We start from the raw sequence: 20,607 nt of genomic DNA, 5'->3' as shown, positions 1-20,607 counted from the left end.
GTTTTACTTCTTCTTTTCCAATTTGGATTCCTTTTATTTCTTTTTCTGCTCTGATTGCTGTAGCCAAAACTTCCAAAACTATGTTGAATAGTAATGGTGAAAGTGGGCACCCTTGTCTTGTTCCTGACTTTAGAGGAAATGCTTTCAATTTTTCACCATTGAGGATAATGTTTGCTGTGGGTTTGTCATATATAGCTTTTATTATGTTGAGGTATGTTCCTTCTATTCCTGCTTTCTGGAGAGTTTTTATCATAAATGGGTGTTGAATTTTGTCAAAGGCTTTCTCTGCATCTATTGAGATAATCATATGGTTTTTGTTTCTCAATTTGTTAATGTGGTGTATTACATTGATTGATTTGTGGATATTGAAGAATCCTTGCATCCCTGGGATAAAGCCCACTTGGTCATGGTGTATGATCTTTTTAATGTGTTGTTGGATTCTGATTGCTAGAATTTTGTTTAGGATTTTTGCATCTATGTTCATCAGTGATATTGGCCTATAGTTTTCTTTTTTTGTGGCATCTTTGCCAGGTTTTGGTATTAGGGTGATGGTGGCCTCATAGAATGAGTTTGGAAGTTTACCTTCCTCTGCAATTTTCTGGAAGAGTTTGAGCAGGATAGGTGTTAGCTCTTCTCTAAATTTTTGGTAGAATTCAGCCGTGAAGCCGTCTGGACCTGGGCTTTTGTTTGCTGGAAGATTTTTGATTACAGTTTCAATTTCCATGCTTGTGATGGGTCTGTTAAGGTTTTCTATTTCTTCCTGGTCAAGTTTTGGAAAGTTGTACTTTTCTAAGAATTTGTCCATTTCTTCCTCGTTGTCCATTTTATTGGCATATAATTGTTGATAATAGTCTCTTATGATCCTTTGTATTTCTATGTTGTCTGTTGTGATCTCTCCACTGTCATTTCTAATTTTATTGATTTGATTTTTCTCCCTTTGTTTCTTGATGAGTCTGGCTAATGGTTTGTCAATTTTATTTATCCTTTCAAAGAACCAGCTTTTGGCTTTGTTGATTTTTGCTATGGTCTCTTTTGTTTCTTTTGCATTTATTTCTGCTCTAATTTTTAAGATTTCTTTCCTTCTACTAATCCTGGGGTTCTTCATTTCTTCCTTTTCTAGTTGCTTTAGGTGTAGAGTTAGGTTATTTATTTGACTTTTTTCTTGTTTCTTGAGGTGTGCCTGTATTGCTATGAACTTTCCCCTTAGGACTGCTTTTACTGTGTCCCACAGGTTTTGGGTTGTTGTGTTTTCATTTTCATTCGTTTCTATACAAATTTTGATTTCTTTTTTGATTTCTTCTGTGATTTGTTGGTTATTCAGCAGCGTGTTGTTCAGCCTCCATATGTTGGAATTTTTAATAGTTTTTCTCCTGTAATTGATATCTAATCGTACTGCATTGTGGTCAGAAAAGATGCTTGGAATGATTTCTATTTTTTTGAATTTACCAAGGCTAGCTTTATGGCCCAGGATGTGATCTATCCTGGAGAAGGTTCCATGTGCGCTTGAGAAAAAGGTGAAATTCATTGTTTTGGGATGAAATGTCCTATAGATATCAATTAGGTCTAACTGGTCTATTGTATCGTTTAAAGTTTGTGTTTCCTTGTTAATTTTCTGTTTAGTTGATCTATCCATAGGTGTGAGTGGGGTATTAAAGTCTCCCACTATTATTGTGTTATTGTTAATTTCTCCTTTCATACTTGTTAGCATTTGTCTTACATACTGTGGTGCTCCCTTGTTGGGTGCATATATATTTATAATTGTTATATCTTCTTCTTGGATTGATCCTTTGATCATTATGTAGTGACCTTCTTTGTCTCTTTTCACATCCTTTGTTTTAAAGTCTATTTTATCTGAGATGAGTATTGCTATTCCTGCTTTCTTTTGGTCCCTATTTGCATGGAAAATCTTTTTCCAGCCCTTCACTTTCAGTCTGTATGTGTCCCCTGTTTTGAGGTGGGTCTCTTGTAGACAACATATGTAGGGGTCTTGTTTTTGTATCCATTCAGCCAGTCTTTGTCTTTTGGTTGGGGCATTCAACCCATTTACGTTTAAGGTAATTACTGATAAGTATGATCCCGTTGCCATTTACTTTATTGTTTTGGGTTCAAGTTTATACACTGTTTTTGTGTTTCCTGTCTAGAGAATATCCTTTAGTATTTGTTGGAGAGCTGGTTTGGTGGTGCAGAATTCTCTCAGCTTTTGCTTGTCTGAAAAGCTTTTGATTTCTCCTTCATACTTGAATGAAATCCTTGCTGGGTACAATAATCTGGGCTGTATTGAGGAGGACCATTTTGAAGAAAGTGAAGTGAAATTCACTCAGTTGTGTCTGACTCTTTGCGACCATGGGGCTGTAGGCTGCCAGATTTCTCTGTCCGTGGAATTCTCCAGGCCAGAATACTGGAGTGGGCGGCCATTCCCTTCTCCAGGGGATCTTTCCAACCCAGGGATTGAATCCATGTCTGTCACATTGCAGGCAGATTCTTTATTGTTTGAGCCACCAGAGAAGCCCAAGAATACTGGAGTGAGTAGCCTGTCCCTTCTCCAGTGGATCTTCCTGATCCAGAAATCAAACAGGGGTCTCCTGCATTGCAGCTGGATTCTTAACCATTGAGCTACCAGGGAATAATATAATCTTCTGTTTTAAAAGAATGCCTGCCTGCTGTATTGTGAATAGATTGTGGGACAGGGGTGGTCAAAGGTAGAAATGGGCAATCAGCTTGAAGTTTACACAGGTCAGTAATTCAGCAATGGTTCAAGTAAGAGGTGATGGTGGATTGTTCCACAGTGATCGTAGTGGTGAAGGTGGTGAGAAGTGATCTGATTCTTGATATATTTTAAATGTAAAGACAACAGAATTTCTAACAGAGTGGCCATGGTGTGTGAAAGGAAGAAGAGAATCCAGAATGACCCTAAGAGTTTTGGCTTGAACTTTGGGCTTCCCAGGTGGTACAATGGTAAAAAATCTGCCTGCCAGTGCAGGAGACACGGGAGACCTGGGTTTGATCCCTGGGTCAAGAAGATCCCCTGGAGTAGGAAATGACAACCCACTCCAGTATTCTTGCCTGGGAAATCCCATGGATAGAGGAGGCTGATGGACTGCAGTCCGTAGGGTTGCAAAGAGTCAGACATGACTAAGCATGCATGCAGCACCAACTGGAAGGATAAAGTTGAAATGAGAAAGGCTATGGGGTGGAACAGGTTTGTGGGGGAAGATCAGGAATACTGTTTGGTACATGTTGAGTTTGATATGCTATAAGATGTTCAAGTGGAGATATTGACTAAGTAATTGGATATACAAGTCTGAAGTTCAGGAGAGAAATCTGGGCTGGAGTTATAAAATTAGGAGTTGTCAGCCTGCAAATGTTCTTTAAAGCCATGAGACTGGGTAAGGTCACCAAGGGAGTGATTTTAGAAAAGAGAGGAGAGTCAAAGACTGAGTGCTAGAAGTGTTGGGACTTTTAGGAGTTTGGGAGAAGAGGAGGACCCAGCAAAGGATGCTGAGAAGGAGCATAGAGTGAGGACAGAGAAAAATCAGTAGAATGTGGCATCCTGGAAGCCAGATGAAAGGAGTTTTAAAAGATGGTAGAACCATAGGCTGTGTCAAATGCTAATAGGTCAACTAAGCTAAGGGCTGAAAATTGTAGATTTAGCAGTGTGAAGGTCATTCAGTTCAGTTCAGTTCAGTTGCTCAGTTGTGTCCGACTGTTTGTGACCCCATGAATTGCAGCACGTCAGGCCTCCCTGTCCATTACCAACTCCCGGAGTTCACTCAGACTCATGTCCATCGAGTCAGTGATGCCATCCAGCCATCTCATCCTCTGTCGTCCCCTTCTCCTCCTGCCCCCAATCCCTCCCAGCATCAGCATCTTTTCCAAAGAGTCAACTCTTCCCATGAGGTGGCCAAAGTACTGGAGTTTCAGCTTTAGCATCATTCCTTCCAAAGAAATCCCAGGGCTGATCTCCTTCAGAATGGACTGGTTGGATCTCCTTGCAGTCCAAGGGACTCTCAAGAGTCTTCTCCAACACCACAGTTCAAAAGCATCAATTGTTCAGCGCTCAGCCTTCTTCACAGTCCAACTCTCACATCCATACATGACCACATTAGTGATCTTGAAAAAAGCACCTTTTGTGGAGTGATAGAGGCCAGGTCTAGACTGAGATGGATGTATAAGAGAAAGGAAAAGAATTTAAAACGTCAAATACAGGCAATTCTTTGGAGAAGTTTTGCCGTCAAGAGGAGCAAAGAAATGGAAGAAGATGCAGGAAGTGGGGGTCACGATGCAGTACATTATTCCTGATTTGATGTTTATTGTCATCTTTTATAATTTATCTAGACCCCAGTCTTTGTACTTTCTTTAACAAGCTGTTAATTCCTAATGGATACTGATTTTTGCCAGCTAAGACAACAGTTAAGGTTTTCCTTGACTAGTTAACAGGACAGTTTGCATTCCTGGAGTTCAAGCATATGTAACTGCTTCTGAAAATTTACCACCTTCCTTCCCTTCAGCTTACATGAGAACCTCAGGCTTTTAGGTGAGGGAATTTTGACAATATAAGGCAAAGATGATCAGAATAATAGTAATATTTACTATTACAACACTTATGTATCACTTACTATGAACCAGGTGCTATTTGACATGCTTTACATTAAATTAACGGGCTTCCCTTGTGGCTCAGCTGATAAAGAATCTGCCTGCAATGTGGGATACATGGGTTTGATCCCTGGGTTGGGAAGATCCCCTGGAGAAGGGAACAGCTATCCACTCCATAACTCATTTAATCTTTCCAATTACCCTATGAGCTAGGTACAGTTATCATCTGCATTTTGCAAATAAGGAAATTGAGGCATAGAAAGATTAGGTAAACAGTTAAAAGAAAATAAATAATGGTGAAGCTGGGATTAAAATTCTGACAGTCTAGCCCCAAAGTCCATGCTCTTAAGGCAATTGGAGAATTTTAAGAGAAAGATATTAGCTAGAGAGATTCCATTGTACACAATATGACAGTTTTTTAGAGTTGCTGGACTAAGTTTTTCTGAGAAACAAGATAGAATATAGGAGTTGATTGGGCATTTCCCAGATTTACTAGACATTAGTGAACTGTTAGCAGTGCATAATCTTCGAATGATGTAGAGAGCATTCTTCAAAAATAACTTTTTTAAAGACCATATTTCCCATATATTTCTTCAAGCTTCATGAATAACTTTCCAAATCACAAATATATATTAAACATACACTCTTTTCAAAAGAAAAAAAAATCAGCTATTTTCCTCTGTGTTTATTTTCCTGTGGGAAGCTTATTTGTTTATCACACAGACTATAGAACCATCTTGAAATTAAAGTAGAAAGGATCATATATGTGAGCATAATACTATACTAGTTTTTAATGGATTCTTAAAAATTCTTTAGCTCTAGAGATGAAGTATGAAGTAAATGACTCTTTATTAAGTATTATTTCTTAGAACCTGGTGAGCGCTGCCACTGAATCCTCATTAATAATCCCTTCCTTTTCCAGAAGGACTTGCCAACACCCGTAAAGTATTCACGGGAGAATTAAAATCATATAAAAGTAATTGGTGTTTGCTTCCTTCAAGGCATACATTTAAATACATTGCTTTATTCCTCTGTTCCTTGGCTGTCTCCTATGTTTAGTAACACTAGGTCAGCAGACTTCCTCTTTTAAGGTTCATCTGCTGGCCATTTCAATTTCCCATGAGAAAGCAAACCTACCACTGTTTTACCCTTTTATCTTAATGTTTCATCCATTTATGTCATGTTATCTTGTGGGTTTGCATTTCTCAGTAGTAATGGCCCTGCTGGTAAATAGAAAACAATGAATGTGATTGTCCACCCCTGATCATCATCACCATTTGAGCCCTTTTAAAATTCCTATTGTAATCTCAGAAGAGTGGTTATCTAGGATAGTAGATTATTGGTGATTTCATCTTAAAAAGAATGTGTGCACTGTTTTTCAAGTGAGTTATTTTAGTGCCTCTTTGACAATTTCAGCTTTGACCATTGGATCCAGCTACTAATAGAAACATTCCACTGCTGGTCTCCGTTCCCCATTTCTGTTTTCACCTGAGCATGTTTGCGAGCATCAGATATAAATTCATACCATGCTCATGGCTTGTAGTTTCATGTGTAATTGGCTGTAACGTAATGACTAACGTATGTTGGAGGTTAGTACTGAAAATAATAGCCCAGCATTTACTGGGGGCTTATTCTGTGCCAGGCTCTGTGATAACTGTATTACACGCATCGACCAAATTAATCTTCATCTCTCATAAAGTGAATGCTGTTATTTTCTGCATTTTAGAAAAAAAGGAAACTGAGGTCCAGACTCATGTGACTTTTCTTAAGATTTGATGATACTTGCCATGTCCCGTCTCGGATATCCCTTACCATGATCAAAGGGATAGTTTATCATCTTGTGTACGTTTCCCTTCTCTACAAAATATGACCTTGTTTAATGGGCTATTGTAGACATTTATCATTAGATAAAAGAGTTGTTTTGGAATGAACCCTGAGTACTTGTTTGTGCCTGCGTGCTAAGTCGCTTTAGTGGTGTCCAACTCTTTGTGACCCTATGGACTGTAGCCTGCTAGGCTCCTCTGTCCATAGGATTCTCCAGGCATGAATACTTGTTCAGGGTCCTCATTTGTGAGAGAGTATGATGAAACAGGCAGTCTCCAGAGCCACTGTATTCGTCACCCTTTTCCCTAAACCTGTTTATAACTTAAGTGACCCAGCTGAACTCTTGGTTTCAAAATCTCCATCCATCTAGTCTCTGTCATTTTTAAAAACAACACAATTTAGTCAAGATTATGGCTTTTAATTGGGTTGTGGAAAGAAATTCAAGTTGAAGAAACGTTGCCAGGATCACTGGGGAATTAATAGCCACTTGATGCAAGAGGAAAGCTGTGAAGAACACTGGCTCTCTTATTATGTAGTGTCCAGGCAAAGTAGAGTTATACTCTTACTGTTTCATTTTTTTTTAAAGAAATTATTATTGCAGAACTATTGGCTTCCTTTCTTTCTCAACTGTAGCTATAATGTTTTATTTGTGCCTGTGTACTTCTGAGAAAGAGTTGGTCTCTGAAGAGGGAGTTAGGAGAGGAAAGTATTTGAAATGGAAATGTCTTAAAATTATGTCTCTTTCCAGTTGTACATTGGATTGCTTTAGGATTTAGAAACAAAATGGAAATTAAAAACCACAATCACCTTCTTTTAGAACAAAAAAGTGCTATACTTATCAGTACAGAAAAGATCTAGCTGAAAGACAATGGCTCTTGCATTTCCTTGCAGAGTGCTCTAGACATTGATCAACTGGCAAGGGAAAGCAATTATTAACTTTCTCTTCTTCCCCACCTTCTCACAATGGCTGGGTAATACTTTTGTGTTCCTGTTTGGAGGATTTAATGGCCTTGTTAACATGTGGGAAAACATTGTGATTGGAGACTTTAACAAAATAGCGAGTAGTCCTTTTTTTTTTAAGTTCCATGTTTATGTTCTTACTGGGTGTGTGTCTTTCCAAGTACTCCAGGTTAAGAACTAAATGTGTTAGAAAAACAGATGTAATGCAAATAAATCGGAGAGTTCTCATTTCCTTCAGTGAACAAAGCTCTGAGTTCCTGAGCAGTAATTTTAGGGGACCTTCTCTCTATATCAGAAGAAACTGTGCTTATTCCACTTCTTTCTCCTGAATTCTATTGTATCATATCTGACTAATGATCTATAGGGCCAGACAATTCACCTACATATTATAGAGGGTCATAATGCACTAACACACTATAGAGCTTACTTTTACCAACAATTAATTGGGGAATTCACTTTATGAAGCCCTGTTTACAGAGTGACATCTGGAGAAATTCTTAACCTGGATCCGTTCCAATCTGTAGGATTTATGGACTGTGCTTGATTTTTTTGTAAATAGGACTATTCTCTGCTTGGTACATTCTATTTACATAATTATCAGTGGATGAAAATTGCTATGTTCCTGTCTTTCTTAATCCTTTGTACTGAGTGGACCTACATTCTAAGTGGTGGTCCAGCTAAAAACATACCTGGACACCTATTATTATTAAAGTTGTGGAAACATCTTAATGCCAGGAGGACCCTACTCTGTTAAATCTAGATTCTCTGACTGAAGCCCTTATACCCCAAGGGACTTAATATTCAGCCATTATGGCAATTTTAGAACTTGCTGAGACACGTGCTAGACCCCTTAAAATAAACCTGGTCTTGTGAGATGTGAAATGGAACTATTTTAAAACATAGGTGTGTGCATACTCTTGAACACATTTGAAGTTCTTACTGGGTATGGGGAGATCAAAGTTTATTATTAGGCGGTGGAACTGAACTCTCAAGCATTCTATAGAGATCATGTTGGACACATATTACAATGACCTTCACCTGCCTCTCTGTGGTTACCATTATTATCTGTGTTAAGTAGTAGATAAGCTACCATCTATGCAGTCAGCATGTCATCTGGAAACATATAGAGAAAGAAAAGTTACAAAATAGATTTGTGATACAAAAAGAAACACAGAAAAACAAATATCATATATTGGAACTGGAAACCTAAGACTTTATTGAAAGATATTTTTTTTCTTCTGTTTTTCTGAGTTTTGAACTTGTAAAATTGCACCAGATTAAGGGTGGGGTGTCTCCGCGTTACAACCAAAAAAAGGATCTCATGGAAATGAAGATGAGAAAGATATCAACTAATACTCTCCAGTTCCTCCTTCAGGGAAGCAGCAGCATCGTATAATATCAGTCTGACTTGTCACGCTATATTCATTCAACTGTATTAGATTCTTGAGGGCTTTATTTCCAAGATGGACTTGGACAAGGTCTCTGGCTGTTGTGTTTTTAACAATCTCCTGTAAGTGTGTTTTTCTGTAGTATTTGCTTAGTAAGTACCTCTGTAAACCCAATTTCACAGAAATCTTGGCTGTCTAAAATGGCCCTTAACTACCTTCCATTGCAGGGGGCACAGGTTTGATCCCTGGTTGGGGAACTATGGTCCCGCATGCTGTGGGGTGTAGCCAAAAATTAAAAAAAAAATTGAGAGAAAGAGAAAAGACTGAAAATCCTAAAGAAAAGAAAAGATATAAACAGACAAGAGTTTAAAAATAAAGTGGCCCTTAAGCACAGAATAGGCGCATGTGCACACACACACACCCCCCCTACACACACCCATACCATCAGTCAAAAAAATTCCAACAAGCATAGCTTTACCAATTATAGTGTGCTTTTAAGGAAATGTTAAGTCCAAGTACGAGATAGATTGGGCCCTTTGATTTGAAGTCCAGTGTGGAGGAAGGGAGGTCAGTGGAGAATTAATCAGGCGAAGTGCAGCCCCACTTCTACTCCAGAGCTTTTGGCTTTTTATCTGCATGCCAGCCCTTGTATAAGTCTTTATCTGTATTTTATATACAAGTCTTCCTAGCCATATACCTCCTACTCTGCATCACATTTTTCTGCTATTATGTTTTTTATTCTTTAATATTTTATTATCTATACCTTCAGTAAGTCACCCCAAATATCTTCTGTAGAAGTGTACACACAGAAATATGGACTATGTTGCTAATTCATCCTCCCCTCCCCACTTTTCCTTTTCATCCTCTATCTCCTTCCCTCTTTTACCCACTCCTCTTCCTTCCATTGTTCCATTTTGTCAAAAAATTTCTAAATACTCAGTTAAAATTGGTTCACAAACATGCTATAGGATTTTTGACTTCCTATAGCTTATATATATATATATATGCATTTATATTTAATATATAATTTTATCTATTTATTCATTTTTGTTATTTTTGATTGTGCTGCATCTTTGTTGCTGCACAGGCTTTTCTCTAGTTGTGGAGAGTGAGGACTATTCTACAGTTATGCTGTGTGGGCTTCTCGTTGCAGTGGCTTCTCTTGTTGTAGAGCATGGACTCTAGGTGGGCCTCGGTAGTTGCGGCACCTGGGCTCAGCAGCTGTGGCTCCCAGGCTCTAGCGCACAGGATCAGTAGTTGTGGTGCAGGGGCTTGGCCACTCTGCAGCATGTGGTGTCTTCCTGAATCAGGGACTGGATCCCTGTCTCCTGCATTGGCAGGCAGATTCCTTATTACTGAGCCACACGAGAACCCCTCGAAAAAAGTGTATTTTAAGAAAATATAAAAATGAACAAAGTAAAAGAGAATTATCAGGAAAACTCTTATGCTTGTCTATATGCCCTACATGTGGATGTGTGTGCACATTTACACAGAGAGACAGAGATTGAGGAAGGATAAAGAGTAAAACTTTTTCAAATGGATACATTTTCAGAGAGTTTTTTAATACTCATAGTTTCTGATTTGAGAGAATAGCATTGAAACATGTATATTACCACATGTAAAATAGATGACCAGTGCAAGTTCGATGCATGAAGCAGAGCACTCAAAGCCAGTGCTCTGGGACAACCCAGAGGTGGCGGGGGGCTCAGGATGGGGGACACATGTGTACCTGTGGCTGATTCATGTCAATGTGTGGCAAAAACCACCACAATATTGTTAAGTAATTATCCCCAATTAAATTAATTTTTAAAATTTTTTTATTAAAAAATTAATTAAAATAGTTTCTTAGGGAAGCTTTTCATGTTTAAGATAGTGAAATATTCTTTTCAAAGTATCTATTCCCCACACTTCACAGGAATTAAAAACCTTTGAAATGGAATCTGAATGTTAACCTCAAAAACACTTTATCCATCAAGTAAATCTTGATTAAAAGAAAAATGTCATTGGTATATATTTTTGAGGTTTTTGCTGTTTTAAGTTTTAGTGGCATTTCAGGCATATGAACAGAAGATTCTTTGGCTGGCAAATCAGAGCAGGGTGTCTGTGGTCATTTGTGATTCTCAAAGTGTCTGCTTGTTTGATTCCTTTTAAACATGGGAAGATAAAAGAAGAAAAATGTTTTTCCTCCCTGAAGGAATGGAATATTTGCACCCATATACTCAGTTGATTGCAGAGATCTCTGTCGCAAGAATATAAATCTACAAAGTCCTAAAATACACCCAAAGAACAGCTTGCCAACTTTCTGGGGTTTCTGTATCATTAAAAGGAAGTACTGGTCAGGACAGCCAACTTACAGGCAAATCCACTGAGATCTTTCTGGGGGGAAAAAAAAAGTGGTTTTGAGAAAGCAGTAATGGTTTAGCAAGCAGGAGAACCAGGCACAAGCCCTAGAATATAAGGGGCATCCACTACCCTCTCTGAGCCTCTGTTTTTAAATGAAGGTGGTTGCATTAAAAGTTGAAGTTCTTTCATTCCTCAGAAATGGTGTGGAAAGTGCATCTATGCCAAAAAAATTCATAGATGACAGAAATGGTAAAAGGTACGTTGTGCTGAGCACTGTGTTCAGTGTATACAGTGTCACGTAATCCACACAAAAGGCCTCATTAAGACCCTCTCCTTACAGATGGGACAACTGGTAACCTGCCTGGGTCTGACAGCCAGCCCCAGCCTGACCCACTCCTGGGAACTTTACAGTCTAAGTCAAGACTCGCTGTTGGCCGCCCATCCCCTTCACTGTCCCCACCATTCAACTGGCCACCTGGTGTTTTAACAGAGGAAAAGATGAACAACTGGAAACAATCCCCAAATATGGGGAACTCTAAGAATTTAGGAAAAGAAACTGTCTTTTCTTCTCCCCAACCTAATCATGAGAAAAACATTAAAAAGTTTCCAATAGAAGGGCATTCTGCAATATACCTGACCCGATACTTGTCAAAACTTCAAGGCCATCAAAAGTAAGGAAAGTCTGAGAAGCTGTCACCATGAAGAAGAGTCAAAGGAGAGAGGAAACTAATGCCATGGGGTTTTCTAGATGAGATCCCGAGACAGAAAAGATGTTAAATAAAAATGAAGGAAATCTGAATAGACTATAGATTTTAACTAAATGTACCCATATTGGTTCATTGATCATAACAAATGTACCATACTGATGCAGGATGTTAACAACAGGAGAAACTGTGTAGAGAATATACAGGAATTCTTTGTATATCTGCCATTTTTTTTAATACATCTAAAACTGTTCTAAAACAAGAGAGTCCGAAATGCAGTACTTGGATGCAATCTCAAAAACGACAGAATGATCTCTGTTCATTTCCAAGGCAAACCATTCAATATCATGGTAATCCAAGCCTATGCCCCAACCAGTAATGCTGAAGAAGTTGAAGTTGAACAGTTCTATGAAGACCTACAAGATCTTTTAGAACTAACACCCAAAAAAGATGTCCTTTTCATTATAGGGGACTGGAATACCAAAGTAGGAAGTCAAGAAACACCTGGAGTAACAGGCAAATTTGGCCTTGGAATACAGAATGAAGGAGGGCAAAGGATAATAGAGTTTTGCCAAGAGAACAAACTGGTCATAAAAAACACTCTCTTCCAACAACACAAGAGAAGACTCTACACATGGACATTACCAGATGGTCAACACCGAAATCAGATTGATTATATTCTTTGCAGCGAAAGATGGAGAAGCTCTATACAGTCAGCAAAACAAGACCGGGCTCAGACCATGAACTCCTTATTGCCAAATTCAGACTGAAATTGAAGAAAGTAGGGAAAACCACTAGACCATTTAGGTATGACCTAAATCAAATCCCTTATGATTATACAGTGGAAGTGAGAAATAGATTTAAGGGCCTAGATCTGATAGATAGAGTGCCTGATGAACTATGGACAGAGGTTTGTGACATTGTACAGGACAGGGATCAGCACCATCCCCATGGAAAAGAAATGAAAAAAAGCAAAATGGCTGTCTGGGGAAGCCTTACAAATAGCTGTGAAAAGAAGAGAAGCGAAAAGCAAAGGAGAAAAGGAAAGATAAAAACATCTGAATGCAGAGTTCCAAAGAATAGCAAGAAGAGATAAGAAAGCCTTCCTCAGCAATCAATGCAAAAAAATAGAGGAAGACAACAGAATGGGAAAGACTAAAGATCTCTTCAAGAAAATTAGAGATACCAAGGGAACATTTCATGCAAAGATGGGCTCGATAAAGGACAGAAATGGTATGGACCTAACAGAAGCAGAAGATATTAAGAAGAGGTGGCAAGAATCTTTTTTTGTACAGTTCTTCTGTGTATTCTTGCCACAGAAGAACTGTACAAAAAAAGATCTTCATGACCCAGAAAATCAGGATGGTGTGATCACTCACCTAGAGCCAGACATCCTGGAATGTGAAGTCAAGTGGGCCTTAGAAAGCATAACTACAAACAAAGCTAGTGGAGGTGATGGAATTCCAGTTGAGCTATTTCAAATCCTGAAAGATGATGCTGTGAAAGTGTTTCACTCAATATGCCAGCAAATTTGGAAACTCAGCAGTGGCCACAGGACTGGAAAAGGTCAGTTTTCATTCCAATCCCAAAGAAAAGCAATGCCAAAGAATATTCAAACTACCACACAATTGCACTCATCTCACACGCTAGTAAAGTAATGCTCAAAATACTCCAAGCCAGGCTTCAGCAGTATGTGAACCGTGAACTTCCAGATGTTCAAGCTGGTTTTAGAAAAGGCAGAGGAACCAGAGATCAAATTGCCAACATCCGCTGGATCACGGGAAAAGCAAGAGAGTTCCAGAAAAACATCTATTTCTGCTTTATTGACTATGCCAAAGCCTTTGACTGCGTGGATCACAGTAAACTGTGGAAAATTCTGCAAGAGATGGGAATACCAGACCACCTGACCTGCCTCTTGAGAAACCTATATGCAGGTCAGGAAGCAACAGTTAGAACTGGACATGGAACAACAGACTGGTTCCAAATAGGAAAAGGAGTACGTCAAGGCTGTATATTGTCACCCTGCTTATTTAACTTCTATGCAGAGTACATCATGAGAAACGCTGGGCTGGAGGAAGCACAAGCTGGAATCAAGATTGCTTGGGAGAAATATCAATAACCAGATATGCAGATGACACCACCCTTATGGCAGAAAGGGAAGAGGAACTAAAAAGCCTCTTGATGAAAGTGAAAGAGGAGAGTGAAAAAGTTGGCTTAAAGCTCAACATTCAGAAAACTAAGATCATGGCATCTGGTCTCATCACTTCATGGCAAATAGATGGGGAAACAGTGGAAACAGTGTCAGACTTTATTTTTCTGGGCTCCAAAATCACTGCAGATGGTGACTGCAGTCATGAAATTCAAAGACGCTTACTCCATGGAAGGAAAGTTATGACCAACCTAGACAGTATATTGAAATGCAGAGACATTACTTTGCCAACAAAGGTCCGTCTAGTCAAGGCTATGGTTTTTCCTGTGGTCATGTATGGATGTGAGAGTTGGACTGTGAAGAAAGCTGAGCGCCGAAGAATTGATGCTTTTGAACTGTGGTGTTGGAGAAGACTCTTGAGAGTCCCTTGGACTGCAAGGAGATCCAACCAGTCCATCCTAAAGGAGATCAGTCCTGGGTGTTCATTGAAAGGACTGATGCTAAAGCTGAAACTCCAATACTTTGGCCTCCTCATGCGAAGAGTTGACTCATTGGAAAAGACCCTGATGCTGGGAGGGATTGAGGGCAGGAGGAGAAGGGGACAACAGAGGATGAGATGGCTGGATGACATCACTGACCGATGGACTTGAGTCTGAGTGAACTCCGGGAGTTGCTGATGGACAGGGAGGCCTGGTGTGCTGCAATTCATGGGGGTTGCAAAGAGTCAGACACGACTGAGCAACTGAACTGAGCTGAAAACTGTTCTAAAAATAAAGTTCATTAAAGATAAACTTATCCCTGCCCAAACAAAAAGAGCATTTTAACAGTACGGAAAGCAGTATTCTTTTAAAAAACTGCTACTATTACTCCTCCTCCTCCTTGTTACTCTTGTTATAGCAATATTGTCAGATGATCTGACTGTGTTAAATGCCTCTAGGAACATTTAGAATAGGATGCTGTATGAAGAGTAGCTTGAATTAGGCCAGGGATTGGCAAACTACTTACAGCCAGTGGGCCAGATCTGCCCTATTGCCTGCTTTAATCAATGAAGTTTTATTGGAACATCAGATCAGATCAGATCAGTCACTCAGTCGTGTCCGTCTCTTTGCGACCCCATGAATCACAGCATGCCAGGCCTCCCTGTCCATCACCAACTCCCGGAGTTCACTCAGACTCACGTCCATCGAGTCAGTGATGCCATCCAGCCATCTCATCCTCTGTCGTCCCCTTCTCCTCCTGCCCCCAATCCCTCCCAACATAGCTAATGCTCATTCATGTTTTCATTTTGTCCTTGGATGCTTTTGCCCTACAATGGCAAAACTAAGACCAGAGACCAGATGGCCCACAGAGCCTAAAAATATGTGCTATTCAGCAAACCTCCTGTTCAGGCTACTTGAGTTACAGGGTAGTGAGGCAGGTAAGCTGGGCCACCAGGATTCATCTGGGTTAGAATCAAGTATCTGTCAAATAGAACTCAGCAGATCAAGTAGCATGAGTAAATAGAGTAGTCAACTTCAGAGGTGGCCACATGGACCCCTTCCTTACAGAGTTGTTTGAGGATTGAGGGAGCTAATGCGTTGAGAATTCACGGCCAACTGCCCAGCACACAGTAAGTCCACAGCACTATGATTTCCAGATCTGGAAGTCCCTGCATTTCCCTTGCTTCTGCCCGTGGGTCCTCCGTGACACACACCACACAATGTGTGTTTGGATAATTTCATTCGGCTGTGGTTTTTCTTCCCCTTCTCCTCTGATGTGATGGCATCTAAGCCGAGGGTCCTTTATCTAACATCAGTGGAACCCAGTCTCCACTTCCAAGATGGGCTTCAGAAGGTCTCCGTTAGTTTGGAGATTTCATATTTTATTTCTCTCTTTTTACTGGCTACTCTGGAATTTTTAACAAATACTTTTTCCTAACAAAAATCTCATCAGATATACCCATCTGCCCTTCTTAGCAGATTCTAGTTCAGTAGGTGTGGATGGGGCCTGAGGTTGCATTTATAATAAGCTCCCCAGCATATCTGGTGCTGCTGGCCAAGTGATCTGGCTTAAACCAGTAAGGCTAAAGAGGCCTTCTGACTTGCTGGATCTGCCTTCTGCTGCCTGCTAACTGAACTAGCCATTTTCTTTTTGCAAGGTATCTAGTTATCAGAAGCAGCCACCCTACTCTGTAACCCTTTTAAATATTGCCATGCTACAGCTACTTGATCTCCCAATCTTGACCTCTAAAGGTACATCATCCCAGTTAAACATGGATGAAAGCTTAAGTACTTGCATAACACAATTTAGGATGTTGTATGAAGAGTAGCTTTCTGTGATCCTTGGATTAGACCATGGACTGGCAAACTGCTTGTTATTCCCAGTCTGTTTACCCCCAGCCATGGAGCCCCTATTTCATACAGATAGATGGGTGATCTAACTTCAAATTTTCATCTTGAAGGCCTGCTTTTTAATACTACTTCCCATGCCAGTGATTTTTGCAAGAAAACAGACCTGAGACAGAAATTAAAGTAGCATTTTATTTGGCCAATTCAGGGAAGGGAGGATGAGGAGAAAGGGAAGTTGGTCAAGGAACAATGTACACCACTTTGTGGTGCCTCCTGCCTGCCTGACCACTTTTCTCAAAGAGCCAGGAAGAGGCCACTCAGCACACAGCATTTTTCTGGAGGTTGGCAAAAAAGGAATAAGAATTCAGAGTCAACCCTGGGAGAAGTAGTAGGGGAGTTCTCCACCAGGCTCCCTCCCTTCCCCCATTTCCCATTGGTCAGAATGCCAGAGCTCCCATGCTACTGTTCCTTCCAAGCTTGAAGTGGCAGAAACTCAGGCACATAGTTGGTCAGCCTGGCCACACGGAGATATCTGAAGAAAAGAGGGTGGCATTTCTAGGGCATGTGACTAGTCAGCCCTGCAGTGGGATTTGAAAGATTCGTCATCTCTCTGTACTGTGGACAAGGCAAAACTTTTGTGCCAAGGACAAGAGATTACATGTGTTGTAATTCATGTAATGTAGAATCTACAGGATAGTCTAAAGCAACTGACTTTTCCCTTGTGCCTTCTCACTTGCTCCAATATTGAGTCAGCTGGAATAAATGGTAGACACCGATTAATCAGTGGAGATCGCCTCTGCACACATGCAGCACTGCTCTCTGATCACGGCACTCTCCCCCATCTGTTGGCAGGAGACACTTCTCCACTCTCAGAGTTTTCTTGTATGCAAAGGTTAGCTGCATCATTACAACGTTCTTGTCATCATCCTGCTTCTTCCCTCTGCCTTGGGGATGGAGAAATGACTTAATCTGATTTATGAGTCTAGAAAGCCATTCTTTGGCCTATTTTCTTGGGGTTGGTGTTCTGTTTTGCAGGGAGCACTCCCTCCTTTTTTGGAGAAGGAGATGGCAACCCACTCCAGTATTCTTGCCTGGAAAATCCCATGGACAAAGGAGCCTGGCAGGCTATAGTCCATGGGGTCGCAAGAGTTGGATATGCTTAATGACCAAATCCCCACCGCTACTCCCTTTTCTCTGTTCTTCCTGTCATTAATCTTACAGAGGTGCCCCTTCCCCAGCGCCAAATACCCTGTTCCTTTTTTCTCAGTTAGATGAGGGTCCATGAGAAGAAGGGTGCTATCTCTTGGGCTTCTCCATAGTCCCATAGTGGCTCGGAGCCTGTCCCTGTCCTCATGATACTCTAAGCAGTACTCCTCGCAGCAGGCGAGATAAAACCTGCTGCCACCCAAGACCTTCCCACCAGGTATCTCTGACTGATGCTGCAACTGGGAGCCATATAGTAATGCTTAGATAACACAGGCTTTGGGAGTTGTCAGGCTTGGGTGTGAGCTCTGTCTTACTCCTTAGGAGCTGTGTGACCTTGGCAAAGACTTATCAAGAATAGCTTTGGGAAGAAAAATAAGTACAGTGTACAACATGTTAGAACATTTCCAGGAAATGATGTACTCATCTCATGAGACCTCCGTTTTCCTATCTGTAAAAGGAGAATAATATTATCTGTTTCGTGGTGTGGTTTGTAGGAACTAAACAAGATAATACAGGCAGAGTTATCACTGAGAAAGCGTGTAGTAATGATAGTTATTGTCACTATGATCTATAAGTTTTGGAAAGAGATTAAAAATAAACCTGGTCCTCCTCCTGGATAGGGCCCTAGCTATTTTCAGATATAGCTGGGTGAGTTCCATTGCATTGATGGATAATTCTAACATTTCCTGTTTGGGGAGGCTCTGAGGCGACCTCTAATTCTTATTTTATGAGTGTGGAAATCCTTGTCTCTCAAGTTTCCCTCAACATCGATTTCTTTTTTCAGAGCTGATACAGAGGGATGGATGATAAGGTGTATTTTTCTTCAGACCTGGGGTCTGGCCACTTCCCTCTCACTTGAATGATGTGGTTTACACATCAGTGCTGCTGGTAGCCTCGCTTTATAAACCCCCTCATGCATGAAGCAAAACTTGAATATGGAGGCTTTGGACTCAGTATATGAGAAGCCTCAGAAAAAGAAATAAAAATCACACTTCATTTACAAGAAGAATGGCTTTGGGAAAAAACATGTACAGTATATAGCATGTCAGTACCTTTCCAGAAAAATGATGCCAAATTAGTCAAATCAAGTTGCAGATATAGTCAGGAAGTTCTCACATGAGTTTTCCATACAAGATTTTGGTGGATAAAATCAAATAACTTAGACTTAATATTTTAAAAGTGCAGCCATGCCAGTTCATCCTCAAGTCACCTTGGAATTGACTTGGAATTGAAAGCTTCTAAATGCAATTCATGGTTCTGCTGTTGAATAATAAAGTGTTGTGTCTGTGCTAGAAGGTGTTGGGATTCAGGAATAGAATCAAACACCAGAGAAATACCACCATCTCAGAACACTAGCGTCCATTCTCTTTGTTCAAGGAAGGTTTCTTTTCCTCATGGTTGATGTGGTTTGTTTCTTTTATAGTTTCTGATGCTCTGATTCCAAAGGGAATTTCATGCTATTAATATAATTACCATTATAGTATGAGTATCACATATACTATAGATTTTGTCCATTCTGAATTTTAAAAGGATAAATTTGAAGACAACACCATTGCTGTTGTTGCTGAGTGATCAACAGTGTGTCTTTGAGGGCAATAACTCATTTCCAGCATTTTCTCCAAAAGAAATATATTGAAGATTATTATTATTTTTTTGCTCCGCTCCTGAAGATTGTTGTCTCATCATTTACTATCTTCACCACTGGTACGTTCTTCAGCTGTTGTTGATGTCTGGAAAGATTGATTTTTCTGTTCTTTAAAATATTATTTGTATTTTTCAACTAGGTGGCTGTGCTACAATCCCAGAATCAGACCTAGAGGGAAGATCAATAGATCAAGACTCCTCTGAACTGTTTACCAACCACAAACACCTCATGGTGGAGACTCCTGTACCTGGTAAGAGAATGGGTGGCCCTCACAAATATGTCAGAACAGTGATACTCTGGTCAGGTTTTGTTTTGTCATACCGAAAAGCATTTTGCAAAATTCCTTGTTTTCTAACTTTTTATCCTTCCCCTTGACATTGGTGCAGCTGAATTTGAATATTCCTTTCAATATTCAGATCTTTTCTCTCTCTTTCTCTCTTTCATTTCCCCAGAAGTTTCACCCCTCCAAGGAGTCACAGAATAGTTGAAGTAGAGTTGTCTGGTTGAGGGGAAGATGGCCTTGCGAAGGTTGATCCTGTGTGGACCTCATGCCAAGCACAGAGGAAGGCCTGGCCCAGTGCTTCATCCAGCTTACCTGCCAGGAGATAACAATGTGTAGAGATGGGGATCAGGACTTCTCACTTTTCTAGGAGGACTTGTACTGATATGGGCAAGGCAGCTGAAGTTGTCTTACCAGGAAAGGATGTTGCTGCTTTTTGGTCATCTGTATGATTTCAGCCGCAGGATATAGTGAGAGGATATCTTCTGGAGACAGACTTTATAATGCAGAGACCTAGATCCTATTTGATACCGCAGGTTTTTCCACAGAATTCTTATATAGTAAATGTATCGAGTTTAATAAACATCTCATTGTCAAACAATATCTTGGATTTTATTTATAATCAGAGGGTTATATAGTTGATATCTTTATTTAACGGGAAGAAGTTGAATGGACCTAAAAATGTTGCTGGGCTTCCCAGGTGGCTCAGTGGTAAAGAATCCACCTGCCAATGCAGGAGACACAGGAGATGTGGGTTCAATCCCTGGGTGGGGAAGATCCTCTGGAGGAGGAAATGGCAACCCACTCTAGTATTCTTGCCTGGAAAATCCCATGGACAGAGGAGACTGGTGGGCTACAGTCAGTGGGGTCACAAAGAGTCAGACACAACTGAGTGACTGACCATGCACGCAAAAAAAAGTTACTACTCCACAGTAAGACTTGAATATGGTTGTTTTATAAATGAAAGGAACTACAACTAGGCTAAAAGTAGGAAGAGATGTGTTTTATAGTATTGTATGAAAATGTTTAAAATATTTTCAAGGAAAAGTGTTAGTCACTCAGTTGTGTCCAACTCTTCGCAACCCCATGGGCTGTAGCCCACAAGGCTCCTCAAGGAAGCTAGTACATTAACATCGTCTTTTCATTACCCAAATGGGTAATACCTTTTAAAAAATCCAGGTTATAAAA

The 20,607-nt window shown here is 40.2% G+C and overlaps 1 protein-coding gene across 3 annotated transcripts in view; it reads left to right on the top strand.

The window, feature by feature from the left end:
• BBS9 (Bardet-Biedl syndrome 9) overlaps positions 1-20,020 on the top strand; it is a 476,883-nt gene extending 456,863 nt beyond the window's left edge. For all 3 annotated transcript variants that reach the window (XM_061414167.1, XM_061414166.1, XM_061414165.1), the window contains 2 exons: positions 19,279-19,389; positions 19,592-20,020. In XM_061414167.1, coding sequence (XP_061270151.1) covers positions 19,279-19,389; positions 19,592-19,623 — 143 coding nt within the window. In that variant the 3' untranslated portion in view covers positions 19,624-20,020. The remainder of the gene's footprint in view (positions 1-19,278; positions 19,390-19,591) is intronic.
• Positions 20,021-20,607: the final 587 nt, after the last annotated feature.

This window comes from Bos javanicus, chromosome 4 (genome assembly GCF_032452875.1).
Source record: "Bos javanicus breed banteng chromosome 4, ARS-OSU_banteng_1.0, whole genome shotgun sequence".
Taxonomy (NCBI): Eukaryota; Metazoa; Chordata; class Mammalia; order Artiodactyla; family Bovidae; genus Bos; species Bos javanicus.
The sequence above is the reverse complement of the archived record's forward strand: the minus strand, read 5'-3'. Positions and strand labels throughout refer to the sequence as shown.